The following is a 19512-nucleotide window of genomic DNA, read 5'->3' as shown; positions in this document are numbered from 1 at the left end:
CCACCCACCAACAGGTGGCACTACAGTTAAGGAACTAGACCACGAAACTAAAAACTACAAACCCAGGGCAGCGGAAGGTGAGAGGAGCGGGGGAAGTGGGGGCCATGTTTCGAATGAGGTACTTAACCTAAAGCACTTCAGTAGATTTGCACTTGACCCAAAGTACTATAGTAAATATGTTGCATAAACAGGCAGAGTAAAGCCTTGCTGCTCCAGCATCTGCAGAATGGCTAAAATAATAAATAAATAGGGTGACGTGAAGGAGGACAGATCCCCCCCATTGCCATTAGCTACAGGGGGGGAGAACTGGAGGTACACTGTACCTCCCACACAAAGAGATGGAGTCACACGCTTTGGGGCCACAAACTGACGCTCCTTAACTGGTTAGGAGAGCACTACCCAGTACAGAAAACAGAAGCATTTGGGAAAAACCAGGGAACCTCCCAGGATGCACCTCATGAAGAATCACACCAGTAGTTGTGCAGAGACCCCCTCCTCCCCCCCACAATGATGTTTTACCTTGTCAGAATCCGTGCGGCAGATCAGTCCCACTCAGACTGTCCCATGGCTATGCACTCCCCCCTCCCTACTCCCTGGGAAATTTCAGGGACACGCTGCCCAGTCTGGTCAGCGCCGCAGGTCCACATGGCTCTCAGGCCTGCAGAGGGATAGAATCCCTCCCCCCCACACGGCCTTGTCCCCGACAGGCCCTCATCCTCACTGAGAGCTGCTGTGTGATGAGGTCACTCTCCTGGCCCCCTCCCCCAGCCCCAATGGCTTTTCCAGCTGTGTGTTTCCTCCCCCATTCTTTACATCTGGCATGTGGCAAAGTGTGCTGATCGCCACGCAGTGGAGTCACGCCCAGGAAAAGGCCGCCATTGGCCTTCTGAGTTAAAATACCCACTGCAGGCTAACACTGGCAGCTCATCTGTCTTCATGGCAGTCCCCAAGCACGGGTTCGAGACCCCTCTCCTAGCATGCCTTGCCGAGTCGGGGCTGTGGAAATGGAGCGTTTCGTTCGGAGACAAAGAACCCGGAATAATCCCTGCAAAAACTTAAAAAAAGCGTTGCGGTTTGGCTCAGCCTGACAAGCAAACCATGGAAAAACATGGTCGGCTTCCAAACACAATATTTAACAAAGGGAACCTCGTCTCCTGCCTCCGTTTAAATGCACTTCAGCAGGCCGGCGTTTAAAGACAGAGCGCCGCATTACAGCTGCAGGCTCGATGCAGTCAGAAGAGAGAGAGGACAGACTCCTGAAGGCTTCAAAACGCACATACTGTCAATGACCCCAGAAGCACATTCTAATGACAATAATGATAGTAACAGATGACAAACTCAGGTGATACTGCCAGTGACATTGTGTCTGTGTCTGTACGCATCATGACACTGAACACAGGTGTTAAACGTCACCTCAGATAGCCACTTTACTCTTGCGGTCATGTGACTTGCGGTCATGTGACTTGCGGTCATGTGACTGAGCACACCTATTAATGTGCCTGAGGTGGCGGTACTTACTGTGGCTGTGCCGGAGACCGTCTGTACGCCCGAGTCGGGCCCGCTCTGCTCGGCATGCGTCTGCGCCGGTGGGTACATATTTATCGTGTGTTCGGGCACCGTGGTCTGGCCTGTGTACTCCGGGGCGGGGTGCGGGTGGGGCGCCGTGTACTCTGCAGGGATGCCGTTCTGGGGGGCTGCAAACTGGGCTGAGGCGTAGGGCTGAGCCATCGTTTCAGGAGGTGCCGTGGCGTCCTGATTACCCTGAGGGCACAAGGGGGGGGGGGGGACATCAGTCCACGTGTGTCACAAACACGTGTGTGAAGCAACACCAGAGGACGGCCACATTTTCACCAGGGCGGCGTGAAACACTAAATAAAGCTGTTCAGCACGCTCCTCTGATAAGGCGTCGGCATGCAAAAAAGATTCTCAGCACAGAGGATGCGGCGTCTTCGTTCACGGATAAGACGGCCCGCGCCGGCAGCCCTTCTGCAGCGAAGCATCGCGATAAAGCCCCTATTAACCTTCCCCATCATGATGCGCGTTCCAGTGCGCTGAGAGGCTCCTTGAGAAATGGTTCATTCTACAAAAAAAAAGGCTGCAACCTTGGAAATCCGAGAAATGTGGTATAAAACACAAGAAAAGGGCATAATTTTTGCCAAATAAACCACAGGAGCAAAGGACATGAGACACACAGTAATTCTGTTTCAAAATGGCCCCGGTATAGAACCTGCTGCAGATAATAATGCGAGGTCTTCCTCAGAGCTGAGTTACTGCCGACACACGTTGGTTAATTAAAAACGAACGAATCCGCCATCATTGTTGTGACGTCATGCATGGCCCTTAGCGTTTATTATTTACCAGCATGTTTTTTGGGCAGAGGGGTGTTGCGTGCGCAAGAACGTTGTGCAAGCTGTCACTGAGCGTGGGGCATGAATGAGGCCGACGGCAAACCGCGGTAATGTCAGGTCAGGACATCGAAGTGTGAGGACGGACGGACGGACAGAAGGCATGATGCCACAGAGAGTGATATGAGTCACCCTCACAGCCGGGATAAGCAGAGGAATGGCAGGAGAAGCCGGCCTCTTTAATAACACAGAGTGTCGATGTTATCGCCGCATGCCTGCACACCGCATGGCTGCACACCGCATGCCTGCGCACCGCATGCCTGCACACTAACATGCCAAAGTGGAAATGTCGTAACCTCTTCATATTTGTCAGGGTTGGGGGTGGAAGATCAGCACGAACATGAAAATTTGGGAACAATGTGCACCCCTAAGCAGGACCCCTGACAGTCTAAACGATAATATAAAAAGTCAAAAGTCAACTTTGCAATTTCCTTGTCATGGCCCATATGTGCTAAGTTCCTACTTTATGTAGTGGGAGCATTATATTTGCCTTATTAACAATGCAAAATTAATGACAGTGAAAAGTTTGGTTGCCGAGACAAAGACGTCCCCAGAGCAAGGTGTGTAAATCCTATATTTGTTTTTTTTTGCCAGAAATAACTGTTAATATTAAAAATACAGTATGCACTTACACCAACAAAAACTGAAAAACACTAATATTTATGTATTATATGATCGGATTTGGATCGATTCAAATTATTTTCAGTATTGTTTACGTAGCTATTTTTGGCTCATGCGTCATCAGCAAGTTTCTGCTTTTCTACCGGCCAGCCCCAAAAATATTCCCGTTTCATTTCTTCATGGCGTATCCGTGGGTAACCGAAACCGTGAATGTGGAGGGGCGACTGCACTTATTCAGAAGCGTGCAATATAAAAACATCTGCCAGTGGCTGCAATGTAATATATTCCAATATGCAAATGAGCAGCTGAAGAGCCCAGCCCTTCTTAAAACGCCTTGTTTGCTGTTCTCAAAGTAACACTTTAGCAAATTGACTCTCCTAATGGGGGGCGGGGGGGGGGGGGGGGGTTGCAAATCACATGGCCCCCGTCAGCACTCAAAGTCCCTCTCTGACTTTCTCTGAGGGAAACAGCTATGTGGAAATTGTGTGGAGCTGCCCCCCCCCCCCAGGCATGTGCGAGTTTCTGCCTGGTCTCCCCCGTCACACGGCACCGTACAGCTACTCGCTTATTAACGGTAAGAAAACAAAGGGGAAGAGAAATCCTTCACGTGAGACGGTACGAGGGGGGTGGGCCAGTGCAGGACTGCATAAAAAGGCCCCCGCTGTGGTGCTCCTCCTGAATGCTGTGCAGGAGCCGTTGTTTTTCATTAGCACACCGTCGGTGTGCCGTGCCGTGCCTGCGATAATTAGCCCAGTGCTGAGGCTTAATTAAGAGCGCTAAACTGTCCCGCTCCGAAGCATGAGGCAGGCGCGGAGGAGGGGAAGGGGCCGCGACGCGCGTGCTGCAAAAAAAAAAAAAAAAAAGGGAAAAGGAAAATGCAAACACACCCCCCCCAACTCTGGGGTTTGGAGTTCCCTCAGTAGTAAAACCCTTTCTGGCAAATGGGGCCAGTGCAACGGCTGGCAGGCGGTCAGGCTGAGCTAAACGCTTTGGCCTGTATTCTAATGAAAACCACATTTGGAGCCGGAGACGCTTTACGTGGCAGTAAGAGAGGAGAAGCAGGAGCCGTGCTCTCCTGCAGCCCCAGACAAAGATCCCCGCGTTTCCCCCATGCCTCCCCGCCAACGGCACGCTTCCGAAGCGGATTTAAACTCACCTTTCATTCCCATTTCCCAAAAAAGCACCATGGCCCGGCAGGCTTAAAAAGAAATCTGCCATCCTCCACGTTAGACGAGTTTCAAAGTGAATTTGACGCCGAAACTTTCTCTGGTTTTGATCAGCGGGAAGGCAGCCGACCTGCCGAGCCCCCCCCCCCCCCCCTTCCACATAACGGAGACACACTGGCACGTCCCGGGAAGGAGCCGGGGTGGGGAGCAGCCAGCCGGTGCGCTCGAGCTCACGCTCTGCACGCCCTGAAAGCGGAACAGCATCACGAGCCGCACACACACCGCTAGCTGCGGCTCTCGTCTTACCGGCCACTGAAACGCCGCGATCCTGAGCTGGCGGCGGGATGGAAAAGGAGGATGAAATGGAGGGGGGTTCCGAAAGCAAGAGGCGGCAGCGTGGAGAAGGGGGCTGCCGTGGTCCGTACAGCGCAGGCACAGACAGAGACAGAGGCAGAGAGGCACGGCGGCGTGGCGTGGGGACAGAAGAGCGATACCTGCTGCACCATCTTGGCCCCTTTCTCCTCCATGAAGCGAGCGGCTGCCGGAGCGGCGGGCCCTGCAGCATGCGCCCGGAGCCAGCCAGCAGTAATTACCGAGGGGGGAGTGCGCTTCCCGGACATCGTCGGCAGCGTGCGCTGGGGGGAGGCCGCTGCAGCTGGTTCAGCCCGCCCCCTCTCCCCCTCCCACCCCCGGTTGCGCTAACATGCGCAGGCACACACGTGGCGAGCGTGTGGGCCAGCCAGAGCCCTGCGCAGCACCCCCCCCCCCGGCTTCTCTCGGCACACGTTGCAGGTTGATGAACGTTTTTAATTTTGTGGAGTGCCTCACTCATGGGACCGGTCGCGTTCGGCGCGATTAAAAGTATAAATCGGCCCTGAACACCTCCACCCTCCCCTCCGGCTGTGGAGCAAACTGTCACTCCGAAGTGGGTCAGGCCGCCCGGCTCCTTGCCTTCCATGTTTTCCCTCCACATATTCATAAGCAAACAAAAACAACATCAAACAAACAAACAGACTAATGACGACAAACAGGGCATCTCTCCACCTCCCGTCCCGTGCCGAGCCTGATTGCATCCTGGTGACACACCCAGTGTGACACAGCTCACCGCCGGCTGCTCCTGACTTAGCCAGCATCACTGCTAGTCCAGCCATCGTTTGGAGAGGACGGTGCGGATGGTGAGCAGACCGCTGCTCCCCCGCAAGGCCGCTCACATCCCCTGACAGCAGCAGGGCTCGTGCTGGGTGCTCGCAAGGCATTGTGGGAATCTTTTTATTTAAAGTCAAGGACCCGGAATGCTTACATAACATGTGCTGGCTAACAGAGGGCTCACATACATGTTAATATTTTCCAGTCACCCTGATTCACGCCGACTAATTATACGTAATGTTTTCCTAAGTCATGTTCATTAACATTTGGAAATAATTACAGCAGCTTGCTCTGTTTCGTCTGTGTGTTAAGACAGATAAGGGTCGGATTAGAAGCGAGTGTGATTGGCGGGTGACTGAGGTGTTGTGGGGGCGAGTCACGATGGCCTTGGACTCTCCAGAGCAACCCTGGCGAGACCCTCAGAAATGAGCGCAGCAAATGGAGGCGGGAGACAGACAGGGGGGAAATAAAGGGCCAATGTGTCCGAGACAGCATCGTGTGAGGGGCTCTTCCCGGAAGGAAGCTTCCAGACAAAATTCGTTTTAATCCTGATTGGCCCGATGAGTCAGCGCTGGACCTTAATGGCATGCGTTCACATCACTGCGCATCTAAGCTGATTTGGGGATGGCAGACTTCCCCTTCACAAACAGACAGCCAATAAGAACTGGACAAGAAGGCGTGTGGAAGGGGGCAGAAAGGTGATGTCATATCCAGGGCCATGCCCACACATCCAGCCTGTCAGCGGCTCATTTTTCACAAGGCCCTGCCTCTAGCATCCCTGTCCCTCCCTCCGCTGCACCTCATTAGCCGCGGGACGCCACTTCCCCCAGATGTTCGGTGGCTCCACACACTACACCTCCACTGTTACGTAAGCTCAAAGTTCGAACAACACATATTTCTCCCCGAAGCTACCGCTGCCGCTCCACCTGCTTAGTCAAAGCTCTCCTCCAGGTGGAACAGAACCAACACAAGACCCCCAGCACATGTGACGCCCCACACACACAGCAGGCCGCATGGTGACCCGCTCCGGGACCCCGTCACCGACATGTCTACGGCGTAACAGAGATGAGTTACGATGCGAGGCTGTCTGAAGGCCCCGCAGAGAGAGCGGCCTTACACACCCGCAGCCAGCAGGGGTCAGCAAACGTGGGAATGTGCCAGGTGTCCACCACTTCCACGGACCCAAATCGGGGGCGGGGGGGGGCAAACGAGCCAGGATTAACGGGCCGGTCTGGTCCATCGGATGCCGGAATCGTTCCTTCCATTAGCGCATTAGCCCGTATTAGTGTGGCGATGGTGGGGGGGGGGCTTTATACCATGACCGGCATTATACCACTGCGCAAATGAAGATGTGAAGAGGGATGGGTTCATCAATCAGTCCAGCCGCGTGGGGGGGCACGTGCAGGGAGAAGATTACCCCCCCCGGCCCCTGCAGGCGCTCCCCCCCGTCACACTGCCTCTTTAATTAAACATCTGAAAGCACTCGAGATGCCGCCATCGGTGCTGAAGCGCGGCCCGGTGGCCATTTGTCACGCGGAGAGCGCTGTCCCTGCACCCGGGGCTGCTCCACCTTAAAGGGGAGCTCTTAAAGGGGCGGCGGCACTGGTATGAGCAACACTGGCACCCTAAGGGGGGGGGTAGGAGCTGCTGGCGTAATACATTAAATTGTCTCCTCTCTCTCTTTATTTCTCCCCCTCCACCCTTCCCTCTCACTCTCTCTCACTTTCCCGTAGTCCCATTGTATCCTATCAGATTTAAAGGCAGATTGTATCTGTGGGTCAAGGGATTTGCAAGTGCGTGGTACACGGGCCAGGCTGGTCCGGATCCTGGCGTAGCTCGGGTTGTCCCTGAGCATTTTAATTACCATTAACGGCGGAGCCGGGCTACACTGCGCGCCGTATCACAGGATGACCCTGCCGAGCCTGTGCCAGTGGCAGGCAAGAGGAGGTTCTCCACTGGCCGGTGCAGCACCCGGCAGAGCCAGTGGGTGGGCGGCACTGCAGTGCGGCAGTGAGGTGGTTGTGCGAACGCACTTCAGACGAGGCTCGGGGTACATTCAGAGCACGGCCGGCTCCTAGCAGCCTATAAACACACCCAGAGCAAAAGTTACACTGGGTGGGGGGTAGGGAGGGCTGGGTACTAAATGTTCTACTCTGTACGCCACATGGCCTGCCGCCTCCCCATTGCTGCTGTCCCTCCCCGCAGTACATTAGCTCTCAACAAGAACATGACGCCATGTACTTTATGTGTACCCTCTGTTTAAAGCCCTGCCCCTCCCCCCCCCGGCCCCCCACCAACAAAAGATGTGTTTATTATACCTGTTTACGCAAATGGATAAAAATAACAGCTGTGAGTCGCTTTAAATCTGGCCAGTGGGGGGGCTGACGTCATACTGACATGGTGAGATCTGTGCTCAGGGGTCGCGTATCACCACCAGTCTGACACCAGGATGTGCACATTCCTCTTAGGCAGCGACGGGCAGACAAAGAGAGCCAAATTTGTCATTTTTATATGTACTTTCATCTTAATTAATCTTTCATTTCGTTACGATTTTAAACAGGACAGGAATTCACTACACACAGCACAGGAAGCTACTATGCTGGGGACAGGAAGTCACTATACTGGCAACAGGAAGTCACTATACTGGCAACAGGAAGTCACCATGACCGCGTGTGTCTGAAATCACAGGATTCTGAGCTCCAGTGCTTTTATACGAGAGGATTCGCCATCGACAGCTACACCAAGGGCGTCCAGCCTGACACCCAGAAGGATGGACTTTCATACCGAGAACGACCAGCTTAGGCGTCCATCGGTTGTACACCGCAGAGATTTATCAACTACGCTGGCACCGAGACGCACTGAGGCTCAGACAGAGAAGGGGTTGAGGAGAAGATCCACCTAGAGGAGGCCCTGCTGGGACCCCAAGACGCACTCAGATTCTGGCGACACAGCCTCTGACGGGAAGCCATCTTGGCTGGTCCATCTGGACACTCACAGGCACAGAGGCCTCCCAATCGTGAATTCGATCCTGCATTCCAAGTAGCGGAGAGCTCCTTCATGGCGAATCCCATGTTCTGGACGAGTTTCCTATCACTTCCCCCTCCGAGCCACTGTGGCTGTAACTGGCCATGTCCCTCGCCCGGCTGCCCTCACGTAACACAATACCAGAGAACTTACACAATAAGCTGGTCGGTTTCAAGAAAGATCCCAAAAATTGATGGAAGCCCTAAATATAGCCAGCTGGGGGCACAGTGGTTAAGGAGCTAAACTTCTGACCAGGAGAACGCGGATCGATCTGAAAGAAACCTGCAGCTGGACCCATGGCTGTGCTCTTTAGCCTGAAGAGACATTGGATGTGCAGCTGAGGGTCGGAGCGGCACGTGAGTCACTCTGTAAAAACACTCACAGCATTTCTAACATAAATAAATTCACTGCAGACACCGTCAGCATCAGCATTTCTTACACAGATTTCAATGGACCCCGATCTTGCCTGTTTCTATTTTCAGAGATAAATCTGGTTGTGACGCCATTCAGATGAAGACAGGAATGCAAAAAATATATCGTGAACAGCACCAAGTCTAAGAAGCCAGGGTTACGTTCAGATGTTCACCTCTCCACCCCACGGGGCTGCATGAGGACACGTAACAATGTGTGCATCCCAACGTCCACCGAGGCCGAGCGCTGACCACACAGACAGGAGAGCAGGCTGGGTGCAGCCACTGACGGAGGCCGTAGGCTCCTTTGCTTCATCTGAGCTAATATCTGCAGGACGAGGTAAAGCACAGACCGACCACTTAGAACATGTGGATTGGCTACGGTGGAGTCGCACCTCTACACTAACATACCATAAAACAACACGGCAGAACACAGCGCAATACGACATAAGGTAAATAAGCAGCCCCTTTCCCGGTAGCCAGAAGCTTGCATTGTGCATTATTATCACTTTTAAGTGTACTTCAGGTTCGAGTGTTTGGCAGTTACTACAAATAGCACGGAGCTGTTTTTGGAATGGGGGGGGAAGGGGGAGGGTAGTGACATCACGGCAGAGTGAGGAGCCCGACCCTGGAGAGTTTCTTCTGCCCATGCCGAGCCTGGACGGGGCCACGCAACACAGGCTCATTGGGGGCAGCAGGGAGGGGGCAGCAGGGAGCGAGCGCCCAGGGACCGGCGCTCGCTGTGAGGCCTGACAGCTGCGCTTTCAGCACGACCCACAATGACCTGATCCAGGGCGCCAGTCTGCTCCCATGGGTTGCATCAGCGGGGCACCTCAGAACATCGCACACTAATCATTTATCCGTACAATTCAGTGAATACTTGGTATAATTTATATGCTAAAATAAGATTCTGCCCCAAGCAAAATCATAAATAAAAACATTGCTTCCTGTATGAATTTGGATTTCTGAACCTCTTTGAAATGACCTCTCATAATGTTAAAACGCATTTCAAAACGGGTTCTTTAAAAGCAGAGTACAAACTACACCCTTGTTAAATTATTTAAACAAATGCTGTTATAAACACTGTGAATATGGTGGCTGAGTAGCGCAGGCGGCTGCATGCTGCCTTTTCTCAGTGAGGATCTCACACGCTCTTCTGCTGTTTGTGTGTCGCTGTCCTCCCACAGTCCATAAAAACGCCCGAATCGGCGTCTCCGCATTGCCCTCAGCCAGTGAAGCGTGCACGTTCGTGCCCCTGCACTGATGAGCTGCTATAGTAAACATCTCACATGAGACTCCTCTGGGTCACAGCCCCTTTCAAACTCCTTTAGACAGACTCGGTGCCATTAGATACAAGCTAATAAACAGAATTCAACTTGTTTAAGCTATTTTCTATATGTTGGTTACCAATGGCAACAGGAAAATAAGCAGGTCACTTGGGACTAACCAGCCCCTTAATGAAAACCAGTCCTGATGCAACGTAAAGGCTAAAAACTAAGATGGCTATGAAGGGAGCACCATGTGACACGCCATGTGACACGCCATGTGATGAAGCATGTGATATGTGACACAGCATATGGCAGTTAAACCCAGATGTGGATACAACTGGACATATGCATAGCCTTGGCTACTAAACATATCCATGGCTTTAAAATGGAGTTTTGTTACCATTGAATGCCAGGAAAATTCAGCTTTCAAAAAGAAACAGTCATAATAACATGATGCACTGGCTCCCGTTATGCAACAGCGCAGCGTTTGGGCAGCAGAGCTGCCGCCCTGCCCACGGCCTGGTCGCGGGCAGCTGCGTTTATTCCCCAGGAAGCGTCATCCAGCCAGGAGGTGCCGGGAAGGCGAGGCAAGGAGGCGGCAGAAGCACAGCGCATGACTCAGGGAATCCTGGGCGCTCACACAGCCCACCCCATTCTGGGAAAGGTCACCACCGAGGTCCGACTGCTGTCCTGGATTCTCCTCGTGATTAATACAGGGGTGCCTTATATATGGGGAGGGGCAAGGTGGTTGGCCTGCTGGGAACTGTAGTACAGTTAACCATACATTAAAAAAAAACTACAAAAAGGGGCCTACAAATGGAAGGAGCCAATGTGGTTAGGGTCTGGGTTCTGTGCTGACCAGCACACTTCCATGTCTATTTCCAGCTTAAACCCCTGCTTTTAAAGGGGGTGTCTGACCCTGCGACTGAGTACATGGCCCCGGACTGGAGATCATGTACCGGCTGAGCAAACATTTACGATTCATAGCAGTGAAGGGCAGAGAACCCCCCCAGGAACAGGCTACATCTGCTGAGGGGACTGGGGGGGCTTCCTACTATTGATTGTGGAGATGATAAAGCGTGACGAGGTCACAACTTCTCCCTTCAGAATTAGGGACAGACCTGATGCTTCCCTGGTGTCGTGTGCCAGCAGCAGCCAGGCTCACGCTGCTTATTTAGTGGTACCCCCCCCCCATCAACTTAGGCGCCAGCGCTTTAACCCCCCCCCCCCCAGGAACACGTTACAAATGTCTTCCCCACGTTTCCAAGGCAACTCTAGCATATGGCCAGCTAGCAAGGTTGGATGTAATTAAATTTGACAACATTCTGACTCCAACTTTACACAGCTTCGGCTTGCTTTCCGGAGCTGAAGTACCTGAAGGACCCCCCCCCTCCCCCCCCCCCCTCCACTTCCCGCTTCACTTACATCAATCAGGCACACCGGGTTCGATATGCCACGTCACCGCAAAGCCTGGTCTGGCCTGACCCCGGAGACCGCGCTGCTCTTCCAATAAGTCCTGCCCCCTTGTACTGGGGAGGCTCCCCCTCTCACGACAGTCGATAGCATGTAGCAATCACACTTACAGGAAATGAGCCCACTCCAGTAGGCCGGGGGTGGGGAGGGGGGGGGCGCGGGCAGCATGTCGCAAAGTCACAGCAGAAGGCTTAAGGCAGGTAATTGAACTGTCAGGTGGACGATTCCCCCCAGCACTCAAAATCTTTATCATGTTTTCAACAACAATTTCCAAACTGCCCATCAATCTCGCAGCGAATTATTTAATATAATTTAATATTCCCTCATTACGGTTCAGGTGTGACACTCTGACATTAGCACCTTGGCTGACAAACATCATGCAAGAGCTTCTGTGCTCCCCAGGCTTTGGGCTGGGATCAGCAGTGGAAGATTAATGCTCTGGGTTCCTGGTGCTACCTGGCCATCACAAGAAAATGTTCTGAAATGTTCACAAGTCCCATTTAAAGAGGCACATCACGGTGAACGATCACTACTGTATAACCCAGAAACTGGTAGTCGGCAGCGAAACGATATGAATTTATCTGTCGAACCGGATTTCTGGATAACATCAACAATTTCAGGTTTTCATTTTTTTTTAATAATAACTACAATACAAGTGATCTGGGATCATCTGAAATGTAAAAATAACGTATAACGCAATATACTGCATGGCTGTGAACAGTCAGCAGAGCTGTGCAAGCTGCAGGTATTACCTGTAGATGTAATTTCACACACAGTGCACACATTTTATGCACTGTAATATATAGTATATGCAAATCGATTGAAAAATCGACAAAACCAAAGAGAGGACAATTCCAGGGAGAACCGTGACAGATGAAAAGAGCAGCCCTGCCGGTACCAGGAAGCCCTGCACCCCCCCCATGCCCCAACGCCTCCGCCATTATCCATACCCAGTTGCGTAGCTTTATGTCTGGTAGAGCAGGAAAGCCATGCTTGGCTAGTTCATGCGTGTGGCTCTTTAACCGCTGCACCTCCTACTGGCCATCCGCATATTTGCAGTCCTCTACAAAAACACACTCATGAGTTAAAAGCTTTGTATAGAGCGGTCAAGCTTCCTGCCACTCAGCAGACACATGTGTGACGGTACACCTACTCTACTGTTTCTTACATCGCATACTGAGCGTGCTCAGTCATTCGTCAGCTGATTTGATGTATTATTGCCGGTAGCATAATTATGGTTGCTGTTATGGCTATTACTCTTATTTTTTATGTCCCCTCGACCTTTATCAAACAGGAAATAATTCCTGACCTCACCACTGCAGCCCAGGAGGGCAGCAGCGAAGGTACCACCAACAGTTATGTCTGTGGTGTCCCAGAGCAACGGACAGGATCTGCCAGCTGCCGGACAGCAAGGCCGAGTGCTTTGTTAAGGATGCATGCAAGGTAAAGGCAGCCGGCGGGAATGACGGCAGGGGGTGGGGTCATGCACGAGCCGTGAGCTTTGCTCCCATTCCTAATGAACGGCCCGGCAAAGCAGAATGACACCATTCCTTTATGGCTTCCCACAGCCGGAACCGTAGTGCCTGGGGGGGGGAGTCCACACACTATGACAAGTACAGCCTGGGGGCGCGACCCTATGCAGGCTGGGCTCCCATTACCACCGCTGACCTCCCAGCCTACCCCCACAGACGTGGCGGACAGCTGCCCAGCGGCTCCTTTCATCATCTGCAGTCGTCTTGTTCTTTCCCAACATCCTTTTTCATCATTCCTTCCGCCGCCCCCCCCCCCCCCCCCCCGCCAACGTCTCCCGAAATGTCTGCCCAACCCATACGTTTTACACCATTTCCTCCTCTTTTTAATCTCCCCTCGAGCTCCTCCCCCCCCCCCCCATCCCCGTTTTTAATCCGGGGTGCTGGAATTCTAACACACCCGAGTACAAATTCCATAAAAAAAGCATCAGAATTTTCCCCTTATCAGCCGAAGCCTCGGGGAGGCTGCTGGAGGAACTTGTCGAAGCCCCCCTCATTAAAAGCCCCCCTCCAGCAATGCCGGGCCCTCTCCTCCACTCTCCTCCGCTCTCCCTCCCTTGCTTTCTCGCTCTCCATCGCTCCCCATATTACACACCCGCTCTCCTCAGTGCGGCTGCAGTGCGACTCTGGTCAGCGCCGTCGTTCCGATCTTCCACTCTTATCGGACACCCCTAGACAGAGAGGCTCCTTCATGCTTTATTCGTCTGTCTGCCTGGGAGGTTTACTGGGGCGGCTCGACCCGACATGTTTGTTTCTGGGCACCGCGGCATGATGCGCGTTTCAGGATGTTCGCCTCACCCCCAGGCTGAGTGACCTTTAGCACACCGAGACATAAACGCAGATTACCATTCCACCGTTAAGGCTGTGATCGCTTCCTTAATTTACAGAATTAATTTCCCGTAGCTTCGTTAAGTAAAAGCGCAGCTGAACATGTAGCCATTGAGGGGAACAGGCTTGATCCACGCCAGTGAACAGTTCAGATGGGAAAATGAGACACCCACTCACAGAAGATGAGCACAGATATCAGGAGCCGAGTGACTCATGTGCTTTCATATGCGATAATGGGTTCAAAGGTCAGGTACTTTAAAAACAAGTGTTGTGCATTTCTTTGTTCACTGGGAATTATAACGGTGTTAAGATCACCGTGCTGTAAAAAGTTATAATAATTTCAACCTCACCTCATTATAATAAACAGAAATTGTGGTAGACTTGCCCGTGTCATCATAATAAAATTAAATGCCATTCACCTCACGGGGATAAATAACATTGTTAATTTCACCTCTGCTTCTGTTAAAAAAATAAAAAAACAGCTCCCTGCTGCTCAGGAAGGGTAACGGTTAATGCGCTGAGCGCTGTGGAATCTAGGCTAGCGTCTCCCTGAAGGTCTCACGTAGGCCCCAGCGTGTGGCGCCATTATACCGTACGGGCCAAAGCTAAATTAATGGTGCGGGGACGGTTTTATCCGGAACAGACGGCCGGGGTGTTAATTCAGCTGCCACTGCCGCCCTATTTCACAGACCGGACATGAGGTCAGAGGCACTCTGCCGCCCCGCCGAACCCAATGGGCTGTGAGATCCAATATTTAACCTGGAAGGTGGTTTGGTTACTCGCGGACACCCCCGGGCTCTCTGACAGAGCTTTGAAGTATGACTCGGCGCGCGGGGGAAAGCAGGGCTCGGGAAATACATTCACGACGGCACCCTTCAGCAAACGTGGTGGCTGTGTCACAGTGAACACTGAGCCAGAACGTCAAGCCGTACCCGAACACCAATCCCGCACTGCAAACTGCGCCTAAATGCCACGCCTGAACATCAAGTGGCAACTGAATGCCAAGTCTACATGCTAAATGGCGCGTGAATGCCGAGCCTCAACGCTGATCTAGAACACTGAGCCATACCTGCACACAAGCTGGATCATCAGCCCTGAATGCGGAGCTGTTCCTGTACGCCAACCTGAACGCCAAGCCCGAACACTGAGCCGTCCCTTAAAGTCGAGTCTGAATGCTGAACATGAATGCCAACCGGTGCCTGAACGCCAAGCTTGAACACGGAGAGGTGCCTGAAAGTTATCACGCTCTTTAGCAAGCAGAACGGACACGGGAATCGGGTGGATTTGAACATACATACTTCACAAGCTACTTAACTCCGCAGCAAAGGAGAACCAACTGACCTACATTCGACACTAAATGAACTAAATATTCTATTTTAGTACATATGATATATTTGTAAGCCTATCTTTAATTAAAACGGGGAGTATGTGCTTGTAGCCAATTAGACCTGAAGAGAATATTTAAAAAATTTTGACTGTATCCAAAGTGATGCCAGAAGATTAAGTAGGAAACCTTCCCACCTCGGAACATTTAGTTAGTGAGAGTCACTGGAATAAAAATATACTATGGTGTCACATATAATAACAAAAGTTTAGTGCTGCTCTTCCAAATCTGTTCAAACATTGTGCAACTGTTATGTAACCACCTGCCTACTCACAAGAGTGTGTCCCACATATTGCCCTTTTAGCCATACAGCGCCCCCTCAGGGTCGATTACGGAGATCCCACTACAAATTTCTCCTCATCACAATTTTCAGCTCTCGGCATATTTATTTTTTTCCAAAGCCACTGCACATTTTGCTATATTGTCATCTGCCTCATAAAGGAGCACACTCTGCTAATGCTACTATTATGCTAAATGTTCCCACCGAAATCTACCGCGCACAATATCACAGTCCGCTAATGCTACAGTATGCTAAATGTTCCCACCGAAATCTACCGCGCACAGTATCACAGTCCGCTAATGCTACATTATGCTAAATGTTCCCACCAAAATCTACGCGCACAGTATCACAGTCTGCTAATGCTACATTATGCTAAATGTTCCCACCGAAATCTACCGCGTACAGTATCACAGTCTGCTAATGCTACATTATGCTAAATGTTCCCACCAAAATCTACCGCGCACAGTATCACAGTCTGCTAATGCTACATTATGCTAAATGTTCCCACCGAAATCTACCGCGTACAGTATCACAGTCTGCTAATGCTACATTATGCTAAATGTTCCCACCGAAATCTACCGCGCACAGTATCACAGTCTGCTAACCGCTACAGTATGGTAAGTGTTCCCGCACACAGGAACATAATATGTTAATTCTGCAATAGGTTAAATGTCCACGCATGGTTCATAAAGGACACAGAAAGGGAGGTGCTTCCTAAACACAACTTATTAAGAGCGGCAGTGGTACATGGACGTGGTCACCAGCAGACAGTGATGAAGCGCCTGTGTTGGTGTGCCTGAGGGAGTCGGCACTTAGCGCAGCCTGTAAAGGGTGAGTCAGCTAATTTGCAGCACGGCGGAGGGAGTCATGCGACCGTGTTGGGGCGCAGGCCGCGGACGAGCCGCCCGCGTCGGCACAGCCGCTGATCTGGGCTTCCAGCCACCAAGGCCAAGGCGGCTGAAATGTTGACGGGATCTTGCTGTAGCGCAAAGCGACCGCGCTAACCCTGCTGGCATCCAGCACGGCTTAGAGGTGAGCCGCCTCGAGAAGCTCACGCTACCATGCTAATGGAGGCTGCTGGGCGCCGTTCAAGGGCAAAGACCCGACCGCTTTCCATACGTCTTCGCCTGGCGTTCGCCCACTTCGGCGGATTCGACGCTCCCCTTCCGTCTTGCTGCTTTTGTGTGTAATGAAACGTGCCTCTGCGTTTGGCCCTTTGGTGTGCGGCACGATGGCCATATCTGGCAGTCACAAACGCCTTTCGTTTTAGCAACAATTAGGCAATAATCTCTCTGGGAGGATGTACAGAAAATGCTGGGAGTGGGGAGGCACAGTTCTCTAGCCTGACTATCGCAACATTTTGTAAGTGAAAGATGACAACTACATGCAGCTGACATTGTGGTCAGAAAAACACAATATTTATTTCTCAAATTCAGATCAGAACAGTAACGCCTCCTGGTGACATCACAGGGTCATTTTTTATTATTATTTTTTTTTACTTTTGGAAAACAAAGGTACATGCTAGGCATGACATGGTGATGAATGCAATTAACATGGTATGCCACCATATATGGGTGGAGTTCCTCTGTAAAACTGTAAAAAACAGGACTTTTTAGCAGCATTATCAATGCTCTGCCTTCCCATGTGTCAGGAACATGTCACCCAATCAGGGTTTCTCACCTAAATAGGACTAAATCATACGCCATGAATGCATTCTTCAGCAGGACAGCAAACAGACAGACTTGGATTTGGAGGTGACTTGCCCCTGAAAACACCCCCCTGTTGTCAAGCGTGGTTATTTTACTTTATTGACAAGTCTCCTTGTTCAGGGAAACAACCTGAAAGCCCGTTAAGGGCTCCTCTCCTTTGTAAATTAAACGGCACACAAAAAGGCCGGGTTCTAAAGAAAGCCGCGCTCCATCAGCTCGGACCCGTTCGGACCCATTCAGACACGTTCACACCAGTTCAGTGATCTTCCTGGAAAGACCCTGACACCCTGACACATCCTGGTGGCAAAGGCCGTAGCTCTCACGCGACTCCCTTTAAGATAAACAATCAAGGCCTGAAGCACGGTGGAGTTTAAAGATGCTGCCGGTCAGCACAATGAAGTGCGACAGAGGAGGTGGGAGAGAGATGGGAGGCTGGGGGGGGGGGGGGGGGTACAGAGATGGAGAGAAACCAGCAAACACCCCCCCCATAGATACACACCTTAAGTTAAAAGTCACTAGACAGTACATTACCGGAGTGAGCAATGTCTCTGAATGCATCTATTAGTGGAGAATCGGTCACATATTAGACAGAGGATTCTTTTCAAATGGAACCCCTAAACACCAAGCAAGGAGAGAGAATTACAGGAGTAGGAGCAAAGTCGTGCTGGGAAATGGGATCAGACTCAGAGCTGGGAAAATATACTCCACACCGGATTCTTGAATGACCAACACTGACTATATTTTTCGCGTACGTGTACGTCACAGCTTCAGCTCCCTCACTCGTACGTCACAGCTTCAGCTCCCTCACTCGTACGTCACAGCTTCAGCTCCCTCACTCGTACGTCACAGCTTCAGCTCCCTCACTCGTACGTCACAGCTTCAGCTCCCTCACTCGTACGTCACAGCTTCAGCTCCCTCACTCGTACGTCACAGCTTCAGCTCCCTCACTCGTACGTCACAGCTTCAGCTCCCTCACTCGTACGTCACAGCTTCAGCTCCCTCACTCGTACGTCACAGCTTCAGCTCCCTCACTCGTACGTCACAGCTTCAGCTCCCTCACTCGTACGTCACAGCTTCAGCTCCCTCACTCATACGTCACAGCTTCAGCTCCCTCACGGACACTCGACGCTGCTCGCCAAACTCCCCAGCAGGTCCGCTTCTGGCGACCTGATCAGGCTGCTTAGGCTCCAAAACGCCGTCGACGATCTTTCTGAACATGATCCTGCGAGGTGCTGATCTGCCCTGATCACCCAGAGGGACCCTGCCACCCCTCCCTTGGAGGATTATAATGCCCCCTGCTCTCCCATCTTAAACTGCCAGAAAGCTCCATCCTAGGTGTCACACTTTAATGTTCCAGAATTTCCACTCTCAGTACTGTATTCAAGCTGGACTCCTTCATTCCCTAAAATAACTGCTCTTTATCCATAGCCCCTGTCCCTCTTGATCCTCGTCCGTACTGAGCTTCCCTGTCTTCCCTCCCCCACCCCCTGGTGTTTTCAGACACCGCAGATGCGTTTTTAGACACTGCAGATACGGGGTGCGTCTCTTGTAGTAAATGTAGATTGCACCCTGTGGGATACATCAAGGCTAGGGGAGGTCGCCTCGAAACCGTCGTGCCCTAGGGGGTGGTCTTCCCATATTTAAAACATGGCATGGTCTCTCCATCTGCCCTTCTCTATATCTGTTGCACTTGAGCGAGTTTCTTCCTCCCTGTGAAACTGATACACAGCCACGGTTAACTTGTCTGTCATAAAAATCGCGGAACAATCCGTAGAATGCATCACGGCAGAGACGGATTTTCAGCATGATAACAGACACAAAGTTTAATGAAAACGGTGGCCGCTGGCGCAGGGGCGCCTGTCACGCCGCCAATTGACACTGATCCAATCAAGGCTGGCACGTGCCAGGCGCAGATAGACATGTGACCCCTGGTAGCCAATGGGAAGCGGATGAACTGGGGAGGAGGGACCGGGAGGAGGAAGAGGAAAAGCACGGGCAGCACCTGCATGTGCGCTGACATCTGGAGGTACGAAGGGAGCTGGTCACGTTGGGAAATACGAATGTATGTTGCAAGATTCACGATAAAGAGTCACCCCCGACACATTTACTGCAAGATGTTCAGATAATACCAGGGTTAAATACTATGACACCAGAGCGATGGCGCAGAATTTTAATAAGTGTGTGAGTGAGTGATGTACTGCACCTTCACTGCAAAAAGACCATCTCCCTGCGATCTACATGTCCAGGGTTTCAAACATCACTTTCAATT

At 51.7% G+C, this 19512-nt stretch overlaps 1 protein-coding gene across 11 annotated transcripts in view; it reads right to left on the bottom strand.

Moving 5' to 3' along the window:
* Positions 1 to 19512, bottom strand: part of rbfox1 (RNA binding fox-1 homolog 1) — a 178011-nt gene that overhangs the window by 41329 nt on the left and 117170 nt on the right. For 9 of the 11 annotated variants that reach the window (XM_048990438.1, XM_048990439.1, XM_048990441.1 and 6 more), the window contains one exon: positions 1519 to 1761. In XM_048990438.1, the coding sequence (XP_048846395.1) occupies positions 1519 to 1761 (243 nt within the window). Of the gene's footprint in view, positions 1 to 1518; positions 1762 to 4498; positions 4517 to 4686; positions 4826 to 19512 lie in introns of those variants that run through there. The other 2 variants (XM_048990436.1, XM_048990443.1) reach the window with 2 other exon arrangements.

The sequence above is a fragment of the Brienomyrus brachyistius genome, chromosome 22 (genome assembly GCF_023856365.1).
Source record: "Brienomyrus brachyistius isolate T26 chromosome 22, BBRACH_0.4, whole genome shotgun sequence".
In the NCBI taxonomy this organism is placed as follows: Eukaryota; Metazoa; Chordata; class Actinopteri; order Osteoglossiformes; family Mormyridae; genus Brienomyrus; species Brienomyrus brachyistius.
Note: the sequence above shows the minus strand (reverse complement) of the source record. Positions and strands in the feature narration are given on the sequence as shown.